The following is a 19,355-nucleotide window of genomic DNA, read 5'->3' on the forward strand; positions in this document are numbered from 1 at the left end:
CAGAACTATTCTTTCAAAACAAAAATCAAACATAGAGAATAATGCAGATTAACAACATAGAAACTACATGCCCTCTGGGCAGTCCCATGCGTATTTACACAAAAGGAAAGGCACGCACTGAGTTTGTCCTACTTGTACCCCTTGCTCAGATCATTTTAACAACACACAAGCGCCACGCAAGGCTCTTGCCCCCCACACAGATTAAATTGATGGCAGAGGAGCGGCGCACACACACACTACTCCACGCACACTGCGCTGGGATTCATGGCACGCGGGGACGTGCCCTAGGGTTCCCCCAGGCCGCCGAGACACAGCGGTGGCACCGCAGCAGCAGGCACCGCCCGGGGGCCTCCCCCCGCCGCCGCCAGCCCAGCTGCGAAGCCTCCTGCCCGCCCCGGCGCTGGGACGGATTCCGCGGAGCGGAGCCCGCGCAGCCGCAGGGCCTGGAGCCGCTGGGGGGCGGGCGTGGAGCCAGACGCCCCAGGATCGCGCTGCGGGACCAGCCCCGGGACCCCGCCCTGCAGGCAGGGGCTGGGCCCTGCCGCTCCCGCGCGCCTTGGCCTTCCGCGCGGCGCGCGTCACTTCCGGGTGCGAGCGAGGAGAAGATGGCGGCGCTGGGGGAGTCTGTGCGGCTGGAGCGAGGTGAGCGCGGCTCCGGCCCAGCCTCGCCGCCGTTTCCCCGGGGCAGAGCGGCCACCCCCGGGGAAACGGGAGCGGCGTGCGGGGCTCTGCCCGGCTCCCCGCGCCGGGTGACGCAGCGGCAGCGCTCGGTGCCGGCCCGCTTCCTCCTGACGGGGAGCGGAGCCGGGCCGCGCTGTTGGGCGGGCGCGGTCCGAGGGGGCGGAGCCCCGGGTGGGCCCCTCTCCCCACCGTCCCCCTGGCTGCGGCAATTCCGTGACACGTCCCCACGGAGTGCCAGAGCAACGTCCCTCTGCGCCGGCCGGGCGGGCGGGCGGGGCGAGCCCCGAGGTGCCCGGCGGCCCCAGGGGTTGGGCGCATTGGGGTCTTCTAGTGCGTGCCCAGCGGGGCCGTGTTCTCCTGGCTCTCGCTTCGCTGGCCCCCTTCCCTCTCCCGAGCCGGGTCCTCCCGGGGCCTTTGAATTTTCCTTGTACATCTTCGAGGCGAGAAGTACTGGTTGGAGCAGCAGAAACATTTTAACCATTAGTCTCTTCTTCTTTCTCTTCCCCACTCCCCCCCCAACACGTCTATGGGTTCCTCTAAGGCAGAGGTGTCTCTAAGGTGCCACAAGCACTCCTTTTCTTTTGGGGTTCCTCTAATTACCCCCAAGGCAGGAAACTAATTCCTTCTTATCAGGCTCCCGCGGATGATAATCTTAGACACAGATTTTCCTTTTGGCTTTCATCACTTAAGTGAATGTCTGCAAGGCTGAGTTTGGTTTTTCAATGGGGAAAAAAAACTTTTTAAAAAATTTTTCACTTTACAATTTTGTTAGAATTTCCCCATCCACTCCATCCTGGATTTGTGTCTTACTGGATAGTGTTTTGCACACACCTTGTGAGGGATAGTGATAGTAGGAATTTTACACATAGAAAACTTCTCAACTTTGAGTTAAACTTGATAGATTGTCAGAATGGGTGAAGGAGGCAATAAACAAGGAAATAGACATTTACATCATTTAATAAACCATCTGTTCAACTTTAAGTAATTCTCTCCTATCCTCTCCCACCCTCCCCAGTTCATATTATTTCCACTCATCCTGACCAGCCAGGCTAGGATGCAACCTGAGCACTGCAACACCTGATTTATAGGCACCCTGTTAAGTGGAATTAGGTGCCTAGGCCTATACAGTACATGGGGAGAGTTAAATACCTAAGGTTACGTCTACACTACCACTTTTGTTGGTATAATTTATGTTGCTCGGGTGTGAAAAAACCACACCCCTGAGCGATGTAAGTTACGCTGCCAGAAGCACCAGTATAGACAGCGCTGGGGGGGGCTTCTCCCTCTCCCAACATAGCTATCGCCGCTTATTGGGGTGGTTTAATTATGTCAATGGAAGAGCGCTCTCCTGTTGACACAGAGTGGCTACAGGAAAGATCTTACAGCAGCGTAGCTGCACTGGTACAACAGCTGTAAGCTCTCTAGTGTAGACCTAGTCTAAGTGTGGGATTCATAGAAAGCTGTAAGCTTATCGGGGGAAGGAGGTGGTGGTGCTTCTGCCTGTACTCCACCTTATACCTAATAGTCCAGTGCTTAGAGCACTCACCGGGATGTGGGTCCCCTGGTTCAAAGCCCCAAGTCAGAGCATAGGCTTGCCCCCATCTCTAACTCACGTGAGTAGCCCAACCACTGGGATATGGTGGATTCTGGGATGAGGCTGTCTATCTCTTCTGTTGAAGCTGTTCCACTTTGTAGAAAATACTTAAATAGCCATTGGGTCAACGAGAGAGACACACCGTTTGAGAGAGTTTGTAGCATAATGGTCAGGGAACTCACCTGAAATGAGAGACACTTAAGTTCAAGTTCCTTCTCTAATGACTATTTTCAGTCTAGCACCATGTCTGTCACATCAATACATCAGGTACAGTGCAGTTTTTGAAAGTCACATCAACCCCACACATTAGTATGTTCAGTTGAGTCTCTGAACATACTAATGCATAATCAGTGGTTGGCATTAGGCTGAATATTGATTGTTTGGGATGCAGTGGTATTTGGGTGATGGAAAGGAGGTAGTTAAAGGTAGAAAAGGAAATGAGCAGGAGTGTGGATAACTTAACAGCCTATTTCATTGCTTTTTACTAGTGTGCATTTATGAGATAAAAAGAAAAGGAGTACTTGTGGCACCTTAGAGACTAACCAATTTATTTGAGCATAAGCTTTCGTGAGCTACAGCTCACTTCATCGGATGCATCGGGTTATGAGATACACAGTCTTCACTCAAAGTTAATGTATTTGTGTGTGAGAGAGTAAATGCATATATTGTTAGTTCAGATATGTTGTCTACCTCAGAATGCAGCTCTTGAAACTTTCTGATTATTTTCTTCTCTTCTCCCTGTTCCACAAATAAATTACTTGTAGCGGTTCCCCTCCCCCAAAGCTTGCGAATTAGAGCAGCTGCTTTGGCAATGGGATTAGCTGCTCTTGGTAAAACCTGGGGCAGCATCCTCCTCCACCTCATTAAACTGCCATTGTGCTTTATCCATGAAAATAAACAAATCTATGCAGAGTTGTCTAGTAGGAATCAGTGGAACAAAAGAACTGTTTTATGTTTTCTTGCATATTGGTCTTGCCTCTTAAGAAAGGAGGGGGGGAAAGAGTACTGTATAGTTGTGTGTGTATTTATGACATCTACTGACAGGCAGCACTATTTGCAGAAATAACCAACCTCTGTTAATTGTGGTAGTGTTGACTTTGGATAATTAAATGATATTATCAAGGTAAGGGAATAAACTGATTACAGAGAGTTGGTATGTAACCTAGGAAATGAGGGAAAATGTTTTAAAAAATTACCACACGTTTACTAGCAACAGGACTAAATCTGCTAACCAGAGGCACATATTAGAGAGACAGGGTGAGTGAGGTAATATCTTTTATTGGATCAACTTCTGTTGCTGAGAGAGAGACAAGCTTCAGGACCTGAAAAAGAGCTGAAAGCTCAAAAGCTTGTCTCTCTCTCAGCAACAGAAGTTGGTCCAATAAAAGATAGTACCTCACCCACCTTGTCTCTCTAATATCCTGGGACCAACATGGCTACGATACTGCATACAGAGGCAAATATAGAAGAAATCTCTTCTCTCTTGCTTGAATCACAACCAACACCCTTTTTAGCAATTTCACTGGAGGCCAAGGATGAGCGACTAACCTCTCACACCTTGAGGTTATCTTTTAGAGTGGTGGCACTAGTAGAATAGTGTAGAGAACCTTGCACTGCTACTGTCTTTAATATACCTCTGTTCTAGTTAACTTTACCTCCAAGATTGTCAGTCTAGTTCCTACCTCAGTTACCAAAAATTCACTTTTAAAGTGCGTGTGATAATCAGTATATCTGCTTGCTGCAAATATAATCCATCCTTTAAATAGTGTGGTGTGGGTTTGGTTGCTTTTGTTAATTATTTTAATTTGCTGCCTTTAATGGCATTATCTCCAAGTGTGTGAGGTTTTTTCCTTAAAGCCCCTCTTGAGTCAGTTCAGTATCCAGTTTAGTCTCTTGTTGTTTTGAATAATGGCCCAAATTGGGGCATACCTAGTGTAGCAGTGAAAGGGAGCACAAAGTGCCCAGTTAACCACATCATGGGTAGCAGTGCAGGAAGGCTCCATAGAACTGTTGTATCTCCCCCACCTCCTCAACCTCATGCTGGTGGGTGGGAGTGAATGGGGCAGAATAGGGCAGGATCGGAGTGGGGGAGACGTAGCTACACTTGGGAAGGCATGTTGTTCCAGTTATAGACCTAGCTCAGTTTACTCCCTCTTCAGAGCACCAGGAGAACCTGGAGAGAGATTGGGACTGAGGCCTTGTCTATACACAAGTTGTACTGCATTAACTGTATTAGTATGAAAAAAGATATGCCAGCGTAAAAGTGCTTATATTGGAATATCAGCATTCACCCTCTGGATACCAGTTACACCTGTATAACTGTTTTTGTTTTAAAAAATCACGCCCCCTAACTGGACGAAAGGGCCATTGCAATCTTTGGATGCGTAAACATGGGAATCTCAAGTAGGAATAGAGAGGTTGTTTTACTCCCTCTTTGGCATTGCTGTGACCCGCGCTGGAATATTGTGTCCAATTCTGGTGTCAACAAGTCTAGAATGATGTTAAACTGAAGAAGATTCAGGGAAGAGCCAGAAGAATGATTAAAGGATTAGAAAACATGCCTTTTAGTGATAGATGCAAGGAGCTCGATCTATTTAGCTTTACAAAAAGAAGTTAAGGGGTGCCTTGATAAGTAGCCTACTTTAAGTACCTACCTGGGAAGCTGGCATGTGATAGAGGACTCTTCAGTCTAGCCAAGAAAGGTATAACATGATCCAGTGTCTAGAAATTGAAGCTAGACAAATTCAAACGAGACATAAGGTGTGAATTGTTACGTGAGGGTAATTAACCATTAAAACGATTTACCAAGGGCTGTAGATTTTCCATCACCGGCAATTTTAAAATCAAGATTGGATGTTTTTCTAAAAGATAGGTTCTAGGATAAGGGTAGTCAATAGGCAGACTACGGGCTAAATCTGGACCTCCAGACGCTTTTGAATAGACCCCGAAATGTTTTTATTTACTCATCATAATTCTTATTTTTTATTATTTTTCTCTGGAGTTTGGAACTTGACTATATCTTGACCAAGAAATTTGAACCTTGACAAAAAATAATCAACTTACCCCTGCTCTGGGAATTATTTTGGGGTAGTTCTGTGGCCTGTGTTATACAGGAGATGCGTCTAGATGATCACAATGGTCCCTTCTGGCCTTAGAATCTGAGTGCATGAAATAATTATAATGGTACAAAATTTATGCATCAACCAGGCTTTAGCTGCTTTTGGGGCAATACAGTTATGTACTGCCCCTTACACTGTACTAGTGTAAAAGACACACTGGATCTCAAAATTAGTGTCTGAAGGTTCTGAGCATTCTACAGACATAAATTAAATCCTACTCCACCTTATATAACGCAATGTGTGGCCTCTCCACTCTTTTGGGGAACTTACAAGCAAAAGTACATTACATCAGTGCCCTGTACCTTCTGTTGGCTCCCTATTTGCATCCTTAGTTTAATCTTTGAAACACATTTTGGGCTGGGGCCAGGGTCCTTCAGAGATTGCCTTTTTTTGACTGATGAACACAGTTTCATTCAGAGGGATATGGAAATTGAGTTCCTAGGATGAAATTTCAGAGAGCTGGAGGCAAGGCATTCTCAGTTCCAGCTCCTAGACTGTGGAATACCTTACCAGAGAAGATCTAGTCTGTCTTCTGAGCTTTTTGCAAAAAAAAAAAAACACAACCCCCCACCCCTTTTAAAAAAAAAAAAGCAACCCTTTTATCAGGTTCCTGTCTTGAATAGTAGAAACTAGAGAATGAAGGGGAGGTAGTCAAACCCTAGCATGATATCCATTTGGCAAAAAAAAAAAAAAAATTGTTTCAAAGTGGAGTATTAGGCATCCAGATATTAGTAATCTGATTATAAATGCTTTAGATGGGATGGACAGTTCAGTCTAGTTCAGCATGAGGTGCAAACAATGGAAGACTTGCTACAAAAAGGAATGTTAGACTCCACAGCACATGTAATAGTACTACTATTATGGTTATATAATGTAATTATTTATGCTCACGAAAGCTCATGCTCAAATAAATTGGTTAGTCTCTAAGGTGCCACAAGTACTCCTTTTCTATTTATGCAGTGTTTGATTCTGGTGGGAAATTTTTATTGCGTCAGAGGAACATGTTAACAGAGCCTGATTCGATATTGAAAAAAATTTTACTAAATCAACTTTGCATTTATTAAAATATATATATATATATTTCCAGGCATTCTAAGACTTGTTCTGCAACCTTAAATGTTCACTAAAAGAGCATCACACTGTCTGGAGTAGTTCACGACTGAGAGTGCCAACCTCAGGGCAAATTGTCAAAAAGCAGGGCAGACCCCCCAAATTGGATGTGTGTTCTATAATTAGATAGCCCTGAGGGAATTCTGCGCTACTGCGCAATGCAGAATTTTGCAGAAATCCCCCCACACCCCAAAATGGGCTACAGAGCTGCTACTAGGGGCCGCTGAACCTGGCATAGCCCAGCTTGCAAATAAAAGACAAAGCTGAGGGGAGGAGAAGGGAACTGGAGGGTTCCCAGTACTACAGTTCCCAGCACTGAAGGAAGGAGATGGCAGCACGCAGAAAACTCCGTGCAAGCCTGGGACCCAGCAAAGGACTGTTTCTTGCTCTGGATCCCTGGTCTCTGTGGGGTAGGGGATGTGAGTGTCTTGGCGGTGGGGGTGGCTGGGCTCTGGGGAGTAGAGGGTGTGAATGTCTGGGCCAGGATGGGGGGGGGGGGTTGCAGCTGGCCTCTGAGGCTCGGGGGTCTGAGTGTCGGGGGGGAAAGGGGGAATGTGCAGCTGGCCTCTGGAGGGTAGGGAGTGTGAGTGTCTGGGCTGGGGGCAGGGAGGAGGCAGAGAAATAGGAACTGGGTTGTTGTAGGGGTTTCTTTAACTCGTTACTCCTGAGGGAATTTTTGTGTATGTCTGTATTGTTACAGACATACTTGTTGACAGGTATTTTGAAATAAATTTCCAAAATAATTGAAACTGGTGAGATGATACAGTATTATTTTGACCAATAACATTTGCAGAATTTTAACTTGTGCACAGAATTTTTAATTTTTTGGTGCACAATTCCCACAGCAGTAATTAGATTTCACCAACCCAGTAACAAATATGAATCCCTGAAGCACTGTAAAGTCTTATAATGGAGTCGCAAACAGTCTCCTTGGGCACTCCAGTCTATCTTGTCACCCAGGCAAGTTGGATTTAGTGATAGTTGGTTGCCATACACCAAAGATCACAAAAGATTTCAGGTTGCTTCCACTCCCCAGAGATGAGTCACTTATCCCAGGTTAATAGGTAGTTTAGATATCACACCAAAGACAACTGCTTATAGCTAATCCTAAAGTAAACTAAGGATTTATTAACCAGGAAAAAGAAATGAATAGTTAATAAATCCTTTGTGTGTGTATATGTGTGTGTGTGTGTATAATATATATATATACATATATATACACACATACACAAACAAATTAGTTACAGTCTAGGGGTCCAAAAGGTGACAGAGTTGTACCAATTTGTTGGCACTGAATGTCTATTAGGGGTAACCCAGGTTGACCATGGGGGATCTCTGCATCTGTTTCCTAGCTCCAGCCCTGTCAGAATTCAAACAGCAAAGAGATGACAAATTTTCTTGTTCACTCTCCTTTTTTCCTTCTTCCAGAATTCAAGATGATGGGATGAGCCCTTTTGCACATAGCCTGTGTAGGAACAATTAGCAACATTTTGTATTGTGATGTTCCACAATGGCCCATTTAGTTTTGATAGTCCTTCCTGATGGGCAAGAGGAAATCATCTTTCATAGGGATTTAGTACTAAGTGAAGTTTTTTCTTGTTTGGTGGGTTATGTTCTGAACTATATAGCAAATACTTAAATATCATCTTCTAGTATGGGATACAGACATTATAAGAAGGATTAATATGTTTAGCAATTTACTAGTAATTCATAAAATCCAGACAGATAGTTATAAGTCCAATACTCATCTTAACCATACTAACACGCAGGTGAGCTGGACTGGTTTCCAGCAATGACTTTGTCAGTGCTCAGCTGCAGCCTAAAGCATTGGCAAGAGCTGGCATCTGGTCTGCCAGTGTCACAAAGAGAATAATCTAACTTTTCAGGTACTCTTTCACACTATGCTGTTTAAGCTTTGTTTGGAAGAAGTGGAGCTATCAGCTGTCCTTAAAAATAAGTTTTATCATTCTCTGCCTAATTTCTTCCTATAACTAAATTCCTTTAAGCCTGTGCAAAAGTTATTGCATTTGTGGTTGAATGAACAGTTTATAAATAAAGCTGTAATGTATTGTGTGTATATGTAGATTTGCATGAGGGAAAACTTCTGATCTTTGCTCCCCTGTGGTACTTGTAAAACTGGAAGGGTGTATGCGTCCTGTGAAAGCAGGGTGGATTTGATTTAAATCAAATTGATTTAAATCATTAGTCAGGAAGACTCTATTTAATCATGGTTTTCTACATAAAAGTGCATTCTTGTTGGTTGTTCTAATCTTAATACATATTCTTCACAACTCACAGATAGATGTAGGTTTCATTTTTAGAAGGTCCACACTATATTCATTTTTAAACAGTGATTTATTTTGAAAACTTTTCAGATTAGTTTTACAGCTATATCAGAAAATGAATGATTGTTTGGCTATTTCATTTACTAAAGGTAATTGAAGCAGATATTTATGAAGTCATTGCGAGGTGAACTATCTTCCATGTAAGAATTTCTTTGTGTAGCATCTTGCCCCCAGAAAGGAGAGAGAGCTATTTTTATCTGTCTCTGGCCCTAGTGAATGGTGCTGTATAGCAGTAGTAGTCCACAGAATTCATGATAAAACCATCGTTCTGCAACCCTGAAGTAAAAGAAGGTTGCAGTCCATCAGCTCTTCAGTCCCATTCGAAGGTCATGATTCCTAGGTCACCCATCTGAGAGTCAGTAACCACTTTATCATGGTTCATTCAGCTGCTATTCCAGGGCCCTCTTCTCCAGGTCTTCTGCCTGAGAGTTCCAAGGCCTGCTTCCCTCCCATAAGTCTCATCCCATAGCCCTGAGACAGGCTCCTGCAACAGAACTCCCCACACTGTTCTACTCAGCCAAACCTCTCTTTCTGTGAGTCATAACCCAGCTCAGGGAATGTTTCTGCATGACAAACCCCTTGTTTGGAGCTCAGCTTCCTGCAGCCCTCCACTGAAGCCTGCTGCAAGGAGTTCTTCCCACAGTGTTCCACACATCCAGGCCTCTTTGCTTATGAGTCCTATTCCTGCTCTGAGATCCACTCTCCAGCATCAACTCTTGTTTTGGGCTCAGCTTCTCCTAACCAGGATGGTGGTGGTTTTTCCTAGGAACCTCTGACAAGCTCTCCTTTAATTTGGCAGGTTTTCCGCAGCTCTGGTCAGTCCTCACCATCAACTTTTCGCTCTTCTCAATGGCTTTCTACCAGCTCTCCTCTGCTGCTGCTTCTCTTTCCTGGGTCTCTGTTCCTCCTCAGACAGCTCTCACCTGCCCTTCTCTATCTCTTTGTCAGTGCTCTCAGGCTGCTCTGACTCACCAGCTTTCTTCTACTCCCCCTCTCCCCCCACTTAAGCCCAGTTGAAGTGAGCTGATGGCACAGCTTTGGCCCTGCTTCCTCTTAAAGGGCCAGTGTCGCCCAGTAACAGACCTTAGCTGTTTTCCCTTCTTCTGTCCATACCTGCTTCCTATGAAGTGTTTAAGCTTAGTCAGCTGTACTCCCAGTCAGTTGGACCAGAACTCTACTCAGAAAATCCATAGGTGATTCCACCACCTGAAATAAGCAGAGCAATGAACTTTGCTTTTTCAGACAATTTTCCTGTAAGATTCTCTGCCACCTCTGACCATGTTTCAGCCTTAACAATGTAGGCAAGTAGTGTGGGAGGCTTGTACAGAGTTGCCTGGCAGGTGAAACTTGTAGCTCTGCTATGCAAGTAATTCCTCCATATAGCAAAGCCCTGGTGGTTTGTCACAGTAGATCTCAGATCTGCCAGACAGGAGCTCCCATTGCCAATATTTATCATGGATGAGATGGGTGGGTGTGACATACCAGGGTACAGTCCAGACAACTAATGAGCAGTTGTGTTACCCCTGCCCTGCAACCTTGGGTGCCTTACAATGTCTTGGTGAAGTAGCTCTCACCTGGGCCACTCACAAATAGCCTTCTAGCTTGCAAGCCACACCCTGAGCATCTACGTGTAACTGCAGGCTGCCAACCACACTTGGGTTACACTTTTGCTCTCACCAGCCCTGCTTATACTGCAGGGTCACCCCCAACATACCCCCAGTCTCATATTTCTACCAGAAATCTATACTGTACTGCCTGGTCCTCTCCCAGAGAGTACACAATATTGTAAGTCCATTATTCCTTTAAGGGAATCATATGCACATAACTTGTCGCCCCAAATGGCATTACCCAGGCACTTCAACTTGAGCACACTGGATTAGATAAAACAAGTTTATTAACTACAAAGAGAGAGAATACAAGTAATGAGACATAAAAGTCAGAAATGGTTACAAGACATGCCTTGTACAAAAATTATTACAATAGTATGTAGGGTGTGAACATGGGTAGATTCTGTAACAGTGGATAAATATGGATTGAAGGGAGGCATAGAGGCAACAAGACTCAGAGGTTTGTAGGGGCTGTAACTGGGAAGGCAAGTAGAGCCAGGAAGTCAAGGAAGTCAGAATATGCAGTGACCAGGAAGCTATGTGGGGCAGTGGGTCTCCCTATTGATGGAGAGTGGATAAATCATCAGGGTAACTGAAACAGTGTGCACTGTTACCCAGTATAACCATATCAGCTCTTCTGCTCAATTCTTTTTTTTTTCCTCCCTGTGTAGTTGCCTTCCTCATTCCATGTGTGAATGCTGATATTGATCAATGTTGATTTTAAACAAAGTAGAATAGAGAATGAGACAGGGATCATAAAAAGCACACATTGATGGGGCATGGAAGGTGGTAAAGGCAGCTAGGAATGGGTTCAAAGGATCAGAGGGACAAGTAGATTTCAACATATGAGGATCTTGAAGATGAGATATGCAAGGAGTCATTGGAGGAGGGAGGGCCTGGATGTTGATGCATTAACTGGTGTCTTCTCAGTAGTATTTAGTGATTGTGTTAAAGGAAACACATTTAAGCATTTTGCGAATACTGACTAACACGGCTGCTACTCTGAAACCTGTCATTTAAGCATCCTTAATTCTGACTTACAAAGTGGTGTGTATGCGTGTGCATGAATGCACTAAAAGAACGTTATCTGAGTAAAAGTCAAGTGTTCATCGTTATCAAAATTCTATCTTTCCCAGACATCTGCAGAGCTATTGAGTTGCTGGAAAAATTGCAGAGGAGTGGAGAAGTACCACCACAAAAACTGCAGGCTTTGCAAAGGGTCCTTCAAAGTGAGTTCTGTAATGCTGTGAGGGAGGTAAGTTAACCTGACATAAACAAATAGCTACCAAAAATACCAGATATATGCCGGCTTCTAACATATGTACTGTTGTACCTGCCAAGCAGGAACAAAGCTAGCTGCTGCAAGAGTTTGTTTTGAATTACTTTTTAATTTGACCTCAAATCTGTTATCTGCAAATTTTGGGGCTTAATTCTTTATTTAAAAAAAAAAGTAGGGAAGGATTTAAAACAAAATGAACAATTGTCTTAACATACTTAGATTTAAATTTTGCCCCAAAGTAACCTAGATAAGGATATATTAGCTTAGGTTACAGAAAGCCAATTAATAATTCATACCTTTCTTGAAGAGAGAACTTGAGAGTTTGACTTTCCTGTTAGCTACAAGCATCTGTACCCTACAGTGCAAGTGAGGGCTTGTCTTCACTACTAAAAAAAAAAAAAAAAAAAAGGCGGGGGGGAGAGGGAGGGGGCTGTGTTTTTTACCTTAGGGTAACTAACACATGAGCTATCACAAGGCAAAGACACAGTGAAGACAAGACACTTCAGTTTTACCATGAGGTAAACTCACCAGAGTTTGACCTCAGTGAGTTTACTTTGCAGTAAAATGAAAGTGTCTTGTCTTCATGGTATTGTTATGGGATAGCTCATGTGCATTAGTTACTCTGAGGTAAAAAATGCATCTTTTTTTTTTTAGTAGTGAAGACAAGCTCTTGAGTCAGTACAGATCTGAACGCCCTTCTATCTCCGCCTTCTGATTAACATTCTGTTCTAGTATTAATTATTATCTCCCCAAGGCTCTCACTCCCTTACCTGCACTTGGAATGGTTCTTCCAGGTGTGTGGGCATGGGTGGGAGTAGCTGCAGATCCAGCTATTGCTTTTGGTTTCGGTGATAGCAGTGCTATTTTGTTGTAATGGTAATATTCACTGTGCTTTAATGGCCCACTCAGTAGGCCCAGGGGAAGGTGTGACTTACTATCGCAGTCCTGTCTCAGGCTATGTCTACAAAACTTCTTGTTCAGGGGTGTGACTATTCCACCCCGAGTGACATAAGTTACACTGACATAAGTGCTCGTGTGTACAGCACTATATCTGCAGGAGAGCTTCTGCCGCTCGTGAAGGTGGGGTTTTTTTATGCCAATGGGAGAGCTCTCCTGGCAGCGTAGTGCGTCTTCACCAGATGCGCTGCAGCAGTGCAGCTGTGTCGATACAGCTGTGCCGTTACAGTGCTTTACGTATAGACGTGATCTCAGCTAGAGGTGACTTTCCAGTAGGGCAGATTCATTGTCTTTCAGGCACATACCCTTTCTCTCTGTAAATTAGGAAATGCAATTTTGAGAGTAGCAGCAGAAGTATCGATCTCTTGTCACACATCTAACACAGCAGATTATTTGTCACACCATCTAAGCAGAAAACCTATATATTCATTTTTCCCATTAAATTATGTACCTACTAAATAACTTTGTCCTAAAGGTATATGAGCACGTATATGAAACCGTGGACATCAGCAGTAGCCCAGAAGTGAGAGCTAATGCTACAGCAAAGGTAAAAGTCTTACTATAACTAGAATAGAATGTAATAGTTTGTCACAAAAAGTGTGATATAGATGTCTCCTCCTGATATGACCTGTTAATCTGTAAGTTGTATGAACAAGATATGAAAGACTTGTTATTTAAAATGATATTCATTTTTATTTTATTCAAAACGCCCCTTAGTTTTTGTATTCTGATGTTGGATACACATTATGTTTACTTAATTGTCTGTCTCAAAAACCTTTTCAAATGCTTACCACCTCTGACTATAAGAGATGGAGACTTTCTAAGATTCTGATTTTAAGAAAAATTAAATAGTTTTGTTTCTTATAGGCCACAGTTGCTGCATTTGCTGCCAGTGAGGGTCATTCACATCCCAGAGTTGTTGAACTGCCAAAAACAGAAGAAGGTCTTGGATTCAACATTATGGGAGGCAAAGAGCAAAACTCTCCAATCTATATCTCTCGAATTATCCCAGGCGGTATAGCTGATAGACATGGGGGACTGAAACGTGGAGACCAGCTTCTTTCTGTAAACGGAGTGGTAGGAATTGGCTTTAACTTTCAGTTGTAGTAACTACTTGTGTCCACTTGAGGGTGTATAGAGACTGTAGTCTGCATAAGCCTGGTGCCTTTTTTCAGTGTTGGCAAAGTGATAGAAATTTCATCCTGCTGTTTGCAGTTGATTCATAATTAGCAAGACGAGAATATTGGACAAAAACTTGAGTACGACAAGAGTTCTTGGACTATGTTTTGCTATTGTATGTGAATTCACTAAATGGTAATACAAGTATACCATTACCTGAGGCAATATTTCAGAGCATGGGAGGATAAATAAGCTCAGATGTTAGGTACTCTATTTTGAAGCAAACTGTATTATTGCCTTATGAAATAGTTTTACAGTTACCGATGGGCATAATTTTTTCAACCAATAGTAAATTTGCTGAAAAATGCTGTTTTGGTGCAACCAAAACTATTTGCAAATTGGGGTCAAATCCAGTGAATAGTTTCAGCTGAATAAAAATTGAAGAAAAAATTTCAAAAGTCAAATGGTTTGTTTTGAAATTTTTGAAACAAACTGTTTGGAATCAGCCTGTACTATTTCAAAATGCCATTTTGAACTGACCAAAGAGAGGTTTTTTTGCTTTTTTATTTCAGCAAGAAAAATGGGGTGGGGGAATCAGTTTTAGTTTGCAATTTTTGGGGGATTTCTTTGGTTTGGCCACCAAACCTAAAAAGCAATTATTCATTCAGCTCTAGTTACAATGGTGTTAAAGTGGTTCTGCTACGTGTCCCTGATGTTGCAGACTTTTAATAATGTGAATTTTTGCAACTTGTAAGGTAAGTATCAAAACCATTCAATCTAAGGCAAGATAATGTGACGGTCCTTTAATGTTGTCATTGTCCTGATAAAAATGCTGCTGGAGACTGAAAACTATGACAAAGTGCAAGCTATGAAGTAATTTTTGCAGGGACTGTGATTTTTTTCACTTAAGTGCTGAGATTTTAAAAACCATTCCTCCAGTTTCTTATAAAAAGGAGCATGTACTTTAAACTCAGTCACTGATTTTTTTAAAATCAGCCACAACACATAAAATACCAACCTGCGGCCTTCTGGGTGATGAGAAAAAGGTGACTGCTAAAGGGATTTTAAATTATTTTGGTGTATATTTTTATAGAACAATTCTTGCTCCTCAGATACTGTCAGACAGCTCTGAGTGAACTACACAAGTTTTGATTGTACTTTCAAAAACTCTTAATTTATATGTACTAGTTAAAATTCAGGCTCTAGTAACTACTTGTACATACCTAACCTTATTTTATGACTTAAGTTTTAATTCAATCATGTAGTCTGTAACCATAGCCACGCTTGTGATGCAAAGGTAATTGGAGAGCTATTAGATGTCCCCAACAGGCATAGTCATCTCTTAAGCCACCTGGTTCTGCAGTCCCCAGCATATGGAATGGGAAGGGGTCATGGCCAAAGTGCTACAGTTGTTCTGTGTTGGTACCATGGTTCCTTGGGCTAGCCAGTGTATATAGAAATTCCCAAGTTGCTCTAAAATATACTGAGACTAGTATAGAACTGGCACCAGAATCCATAAGCCTCAACTGGCTTCTTCTGCCTTCTTCACACACAGACACTCCAAAAAAACAAACCAAAAAAAAAAAACCCACCCTGCTTAACAGACAGTGGGCATAAATTTAAATATATATTTATAACAATAAATAAAACTGGGATGTATGTGTATGCACATGCAAGGTATGTTGGTTGTATGTTACCAATTTTAAATGAAGAAATATTCTTCTCATGCCTCTGAGCATGTTCCTAACATCTTAATATATATAATATGCAACAGACTTGTTTTTAATAACTGTATTCAGAATTAACTTAGTGTCACAGTTTCAGGAGTAACTGCACCTGTATTCCCCCTCCGTGGTCCCTCAAGGGTGCCCACTTACCATTTCAGGCTTCTACTAGTCACCTTTCTTGGATGGAGATTCATGGCTCTCTCCTTTCTGATGAGGAGTTTTAGGCTGTACAGTTGCCTGCCTTACCCTGTGATACCTCCAGCAAGCTAATTTGTGTAAGGTTCTGCCCTGTGCATTGCTTTCTCTCTGATGACAATGGCAGTGTTGTTTTGCTTTGTTTTTTTGTTTTGTTTTTTTTTTTTGTTAACCAGTGACTATGCACTGTAACATGCAAAATACATTTATTCTTAGGTCAAAAGTATTGCAGAGAAAACATTAAAAAAGATCCCCAACAATAAATAGATTTAAACCCCACACTAAACATACCAGGAATTGCTCATCTGTCTTATGGAGCACCAGTAGACCAAAGTCTTTCCAACCTTTCAGACCAAGGATTGAAATTCCCCTGGATCCAAGTTCCTGCCTGTTTGTTGAATCAAAAAGAAGACCCCAAGTCAGTTCAAGCTCATCCGTTTATACCAAAAGGCCTTTCTTTGTTTCTGGAAAAATGCAGCCTGGACCAGTATATGCAAACTGTTTACAATCTCAGGAACTGTAGTAATCACACACACGCACACCCCATTGCTTTTAGTTCCTGAAGGACCTGTGGTAACCCTCTCCTCATAGAGTTGCATTCAGTCTCTGGCTCACAATAATATATACAATATTAATAAATTTAATGCAATATGCTCACCAAAGATACTGCATGTGGCTGCAATATCTGTCACACTTAGCACTTACAAGGCTCAGTATATTGTTGCAAAGGCTTTAATGTTTATGCCTTTGCCAGAACCTAGCTAATAGAGAATATTTTGAAAACTAGATTCTTGTCCATTAAAATATTTTTATTTTACTCTCAGTATGTCTGCTTGTTCCCTGTCTCCCGTGATAAAATATTTTTAATGGACATTTCCAGAATTTTTATACTAGTAACATTTAGTGTACATTGTTCGTTTACAACAGAATTCAAATATATTTGTATAGACATAGTTTAGAAACTGTAAGCAATCTCACATTATTTTGCAATTGATTTTTTTTCAAATCTCTTACTGACACCATATATCCTTATAAGCTTCTCATGTGATTTTTAAAAAGAGAACGACTTGTGCATCCAACTGAATAACAAAAAATGGAAATATCCAAGCACATTTTCTAAATCTAATAGAAGAGAAATAACTTGGTGTTTTTTTTTTTTAACTGTTGTCTTTCTTTTTGTAAGTAACTTTATAGTAACGGGGAAACCCTCCAATCAACAGGTACACCACCTGCCTTCTAGCTTCTAATAGCAGCAGTGGGAGGTAGGCTTGGGATAGTAATGTCATTGTGTTTGATAACTATAATAAAGTTGAGAGAAATAACTTTTGCTGTCTAATGATAAAAGATATGATGCCTGGATCTTATAACGGATGCAGTGGTGGGGAGAAGTTGCTAAATACTATTTGTCTGGAGGGAAAATTTCATCAATTCTATTAAATGTAGACTTTAAAACGTAAAGGACCATGTTTTAAAATGTTTCTCTTATTGTGCTTATTGTGTGTGTAAAACATAAAATCTAGGGACTCTCAGTATGTCTGCTTGTTCCCTGTCTCCCATGATAAATTAGTTGCTTGGCACCCATTTCCACATTACTTTTTTTTACACTAGTTAGAAAAGAAAACACAAAGTCTGCCATCACCATTTGTTTGGTGTCTTGTTGAAGCTTCAGGTCTTCAACTGGGTGATAGCGCCCCTTGCATTACAGTTTCAAAACTGTCATACTTCTAGTTTTTTATTATAATGGAAATATTTTGTGTAACAAAGGAGCTAAAGAATCTTCTGCAACACTTGTATTCTTTGCTAATGTAGTATTTAATGGTTTATGCTTTACAGAGCGTTGAAGGAGAACACCATGAAAAAGCAGTAGAACTGCTGAAAGCAGCTCAAGGAAAGGTTAAGTTAGTTGTACGTTACACACCAAAGGTCCTGGAAGAGATGGAGTCACGATTTGAAAAAATGAGATCGGCAAAACGCAGGCAACAGAACTAATACTGTACATTATAATTTATGGAGAAAATTATACTTGGTTTTACAATTAACAGTTTGATTTGTGACCTAACAACATGAACTGCCCTAAACTATAAAAGATGCTATCCTTTAAAAAAAAATCTGTTTGCAATTTTATAAATGCCTTCATTACTACCATCACTTAGTTCTAAAACACCCAAATGCTTCTTGAAAAAATAGTTTACACAAGCATTTCCATCCAGTTGTTCTTACAGATCTTTTGCAAATAAATCTTTAACTGTGAGACAAATTTATAGACTTTTTTAAATGCATTTTTAATAAGATGTACTTCTACATTTGTAACATTCTTTTTTCTAAAGATTTTCATTTGGCATTACTTTAAAATTGATGAAAGTCTTCTTAAAAAAAATTTGTGCTTACTGATTAAAAATCAAAGACTTTTACCTATGAAGCTTTTGGCACTTTTCTTCTTAAAAGCATACTGTACATCAGCTACATAAAGCTAATCATGACTTATTGTGTAGTTGGCAATAAGTACTGGATTTTGTAATTTTTGATGAGTGCATTGTTTTTACGTATGTGGTAGGTCATAACTCAGTATGATAAATACTAACTTGGAAATTTTGTTACCTCGTCTGTAAATAATTTACAATGAACATTCACTTAGTGATTTTTTTAATAATTGACATCTAAAAATCTGGAACAATCATTCCTATAATTTATATTATTTTATACTAATTTTTGAGCAGTTAGAGAAAAATTGTATATTGATTGCTATTCATCTTGATTGTATCCATGTCTATTCGTATTCAGAAAAAAAGTACAATATATTTAATGCAATGCAGAAAGAATTTCATATGTATTTCCCTGACTTTTCCACTTCTTGTTTTAAAAGGTATTTGTCCTAACTGGAATTTGAATTTATCCAATTGCAATCCTATCATTTATAGAGATGAGTCACACAGGATTGGGGGCAGTTAATACTTAAATTAATAAAGATTTTCCCTTTTGCGAGACTAAACAGTGGTGTGGGATATCCTGGTTGACGGCTACAGTGACCTGCAAAAGTTAACAAACCTCACAAAATTATCTGTAAGATTCCAAAATGATAACATTGTATTTTAACAAAACGTGATTTACTATTAGCTACTTCTAATCTAGAGAAATCTGATTCTTCTAGTTCCTAGTCCAGAATGAGCAGCATCATAATATACCATGAATAGAGAATGTGGTGTTACCTGCTTTGGGGTAGGAACGAGAAAATCTGCAGATCAGATGCCGCTAGATGCGAAGTGGCTAATGACTCTCTGTTGTGGTGCAGTGTTATTTTTAAGCACAGTTGAGATGATTACATTTTTGAACAGCTACATATTTCTTGGAATCTACCAAGTTCTGGACTGTGCCCTTTCTTGTAATGACTTCACCTAGAGGTAGCTTGACAGTACACTGGGTGTCTGTTCAATTGAAAGGCAGCTTTAAGTGCATCCTACTGACTGTAAACAAGTAAGTTCTTAGAGGCTTAAACGGAAAAGTGCAGTTCTGAGTGTCTGGCTCATCTCTAATCTGTGTTCACATGGAACAATATGAAGTCAGTTGTAAACTTAATGCCACTGTATGAAAGATGGTAAAAGGTTAAAAATTTTAAAAATAATGG

At 41.3% G+C, this 19,355-nt stretch overlaps 1 protein-coding gene across 1 annotated transcript; it reads left to right on the forward strand.

Moving 5' to 3' along the window:
- Nucleotides 1-554: 554 nt before the first annotated feature.
- LIN7C (lin-7 homolog C, crumbs cell polarity complex component) lies at nucleotides 555-17,985 on the forward strand. The gene is made up of 5 exons (XM_084631213.1): nucleotides 555-642; nucleotides 11,593-11,711; nucleotides 13,168-13,239; nucleotides 13,560-13,769; nucleotides 17,567-17,985. Exons 1-5 carry the CDS (start codon nucleotides 606-608, stop codon nucleotides 17,720-17,722), a joined length of 594 nt encoding a protein of 197 aa, XP_084487339.1. The 5' UTR covers nucleotides 555-605; the 3' UTR covers nucleotides 17,723-17,985.
- The last annotated feature ends 1,370 nt before the right edge of the window (nucleotides 17,986-19,355 follow it).

This window comes from Lepidochelys olivacea (assembly GCF_965140295.1).
Source record: "Lepidochelys olivacea isolate rLepOli2 genome assembly, chromosome: 6".
Lineage (NCBI taxonomy): Eukaryota > Metazoa > Chordata > Testudines > Cheloniidae > Lepidochelys > Lepidochelys olivacea.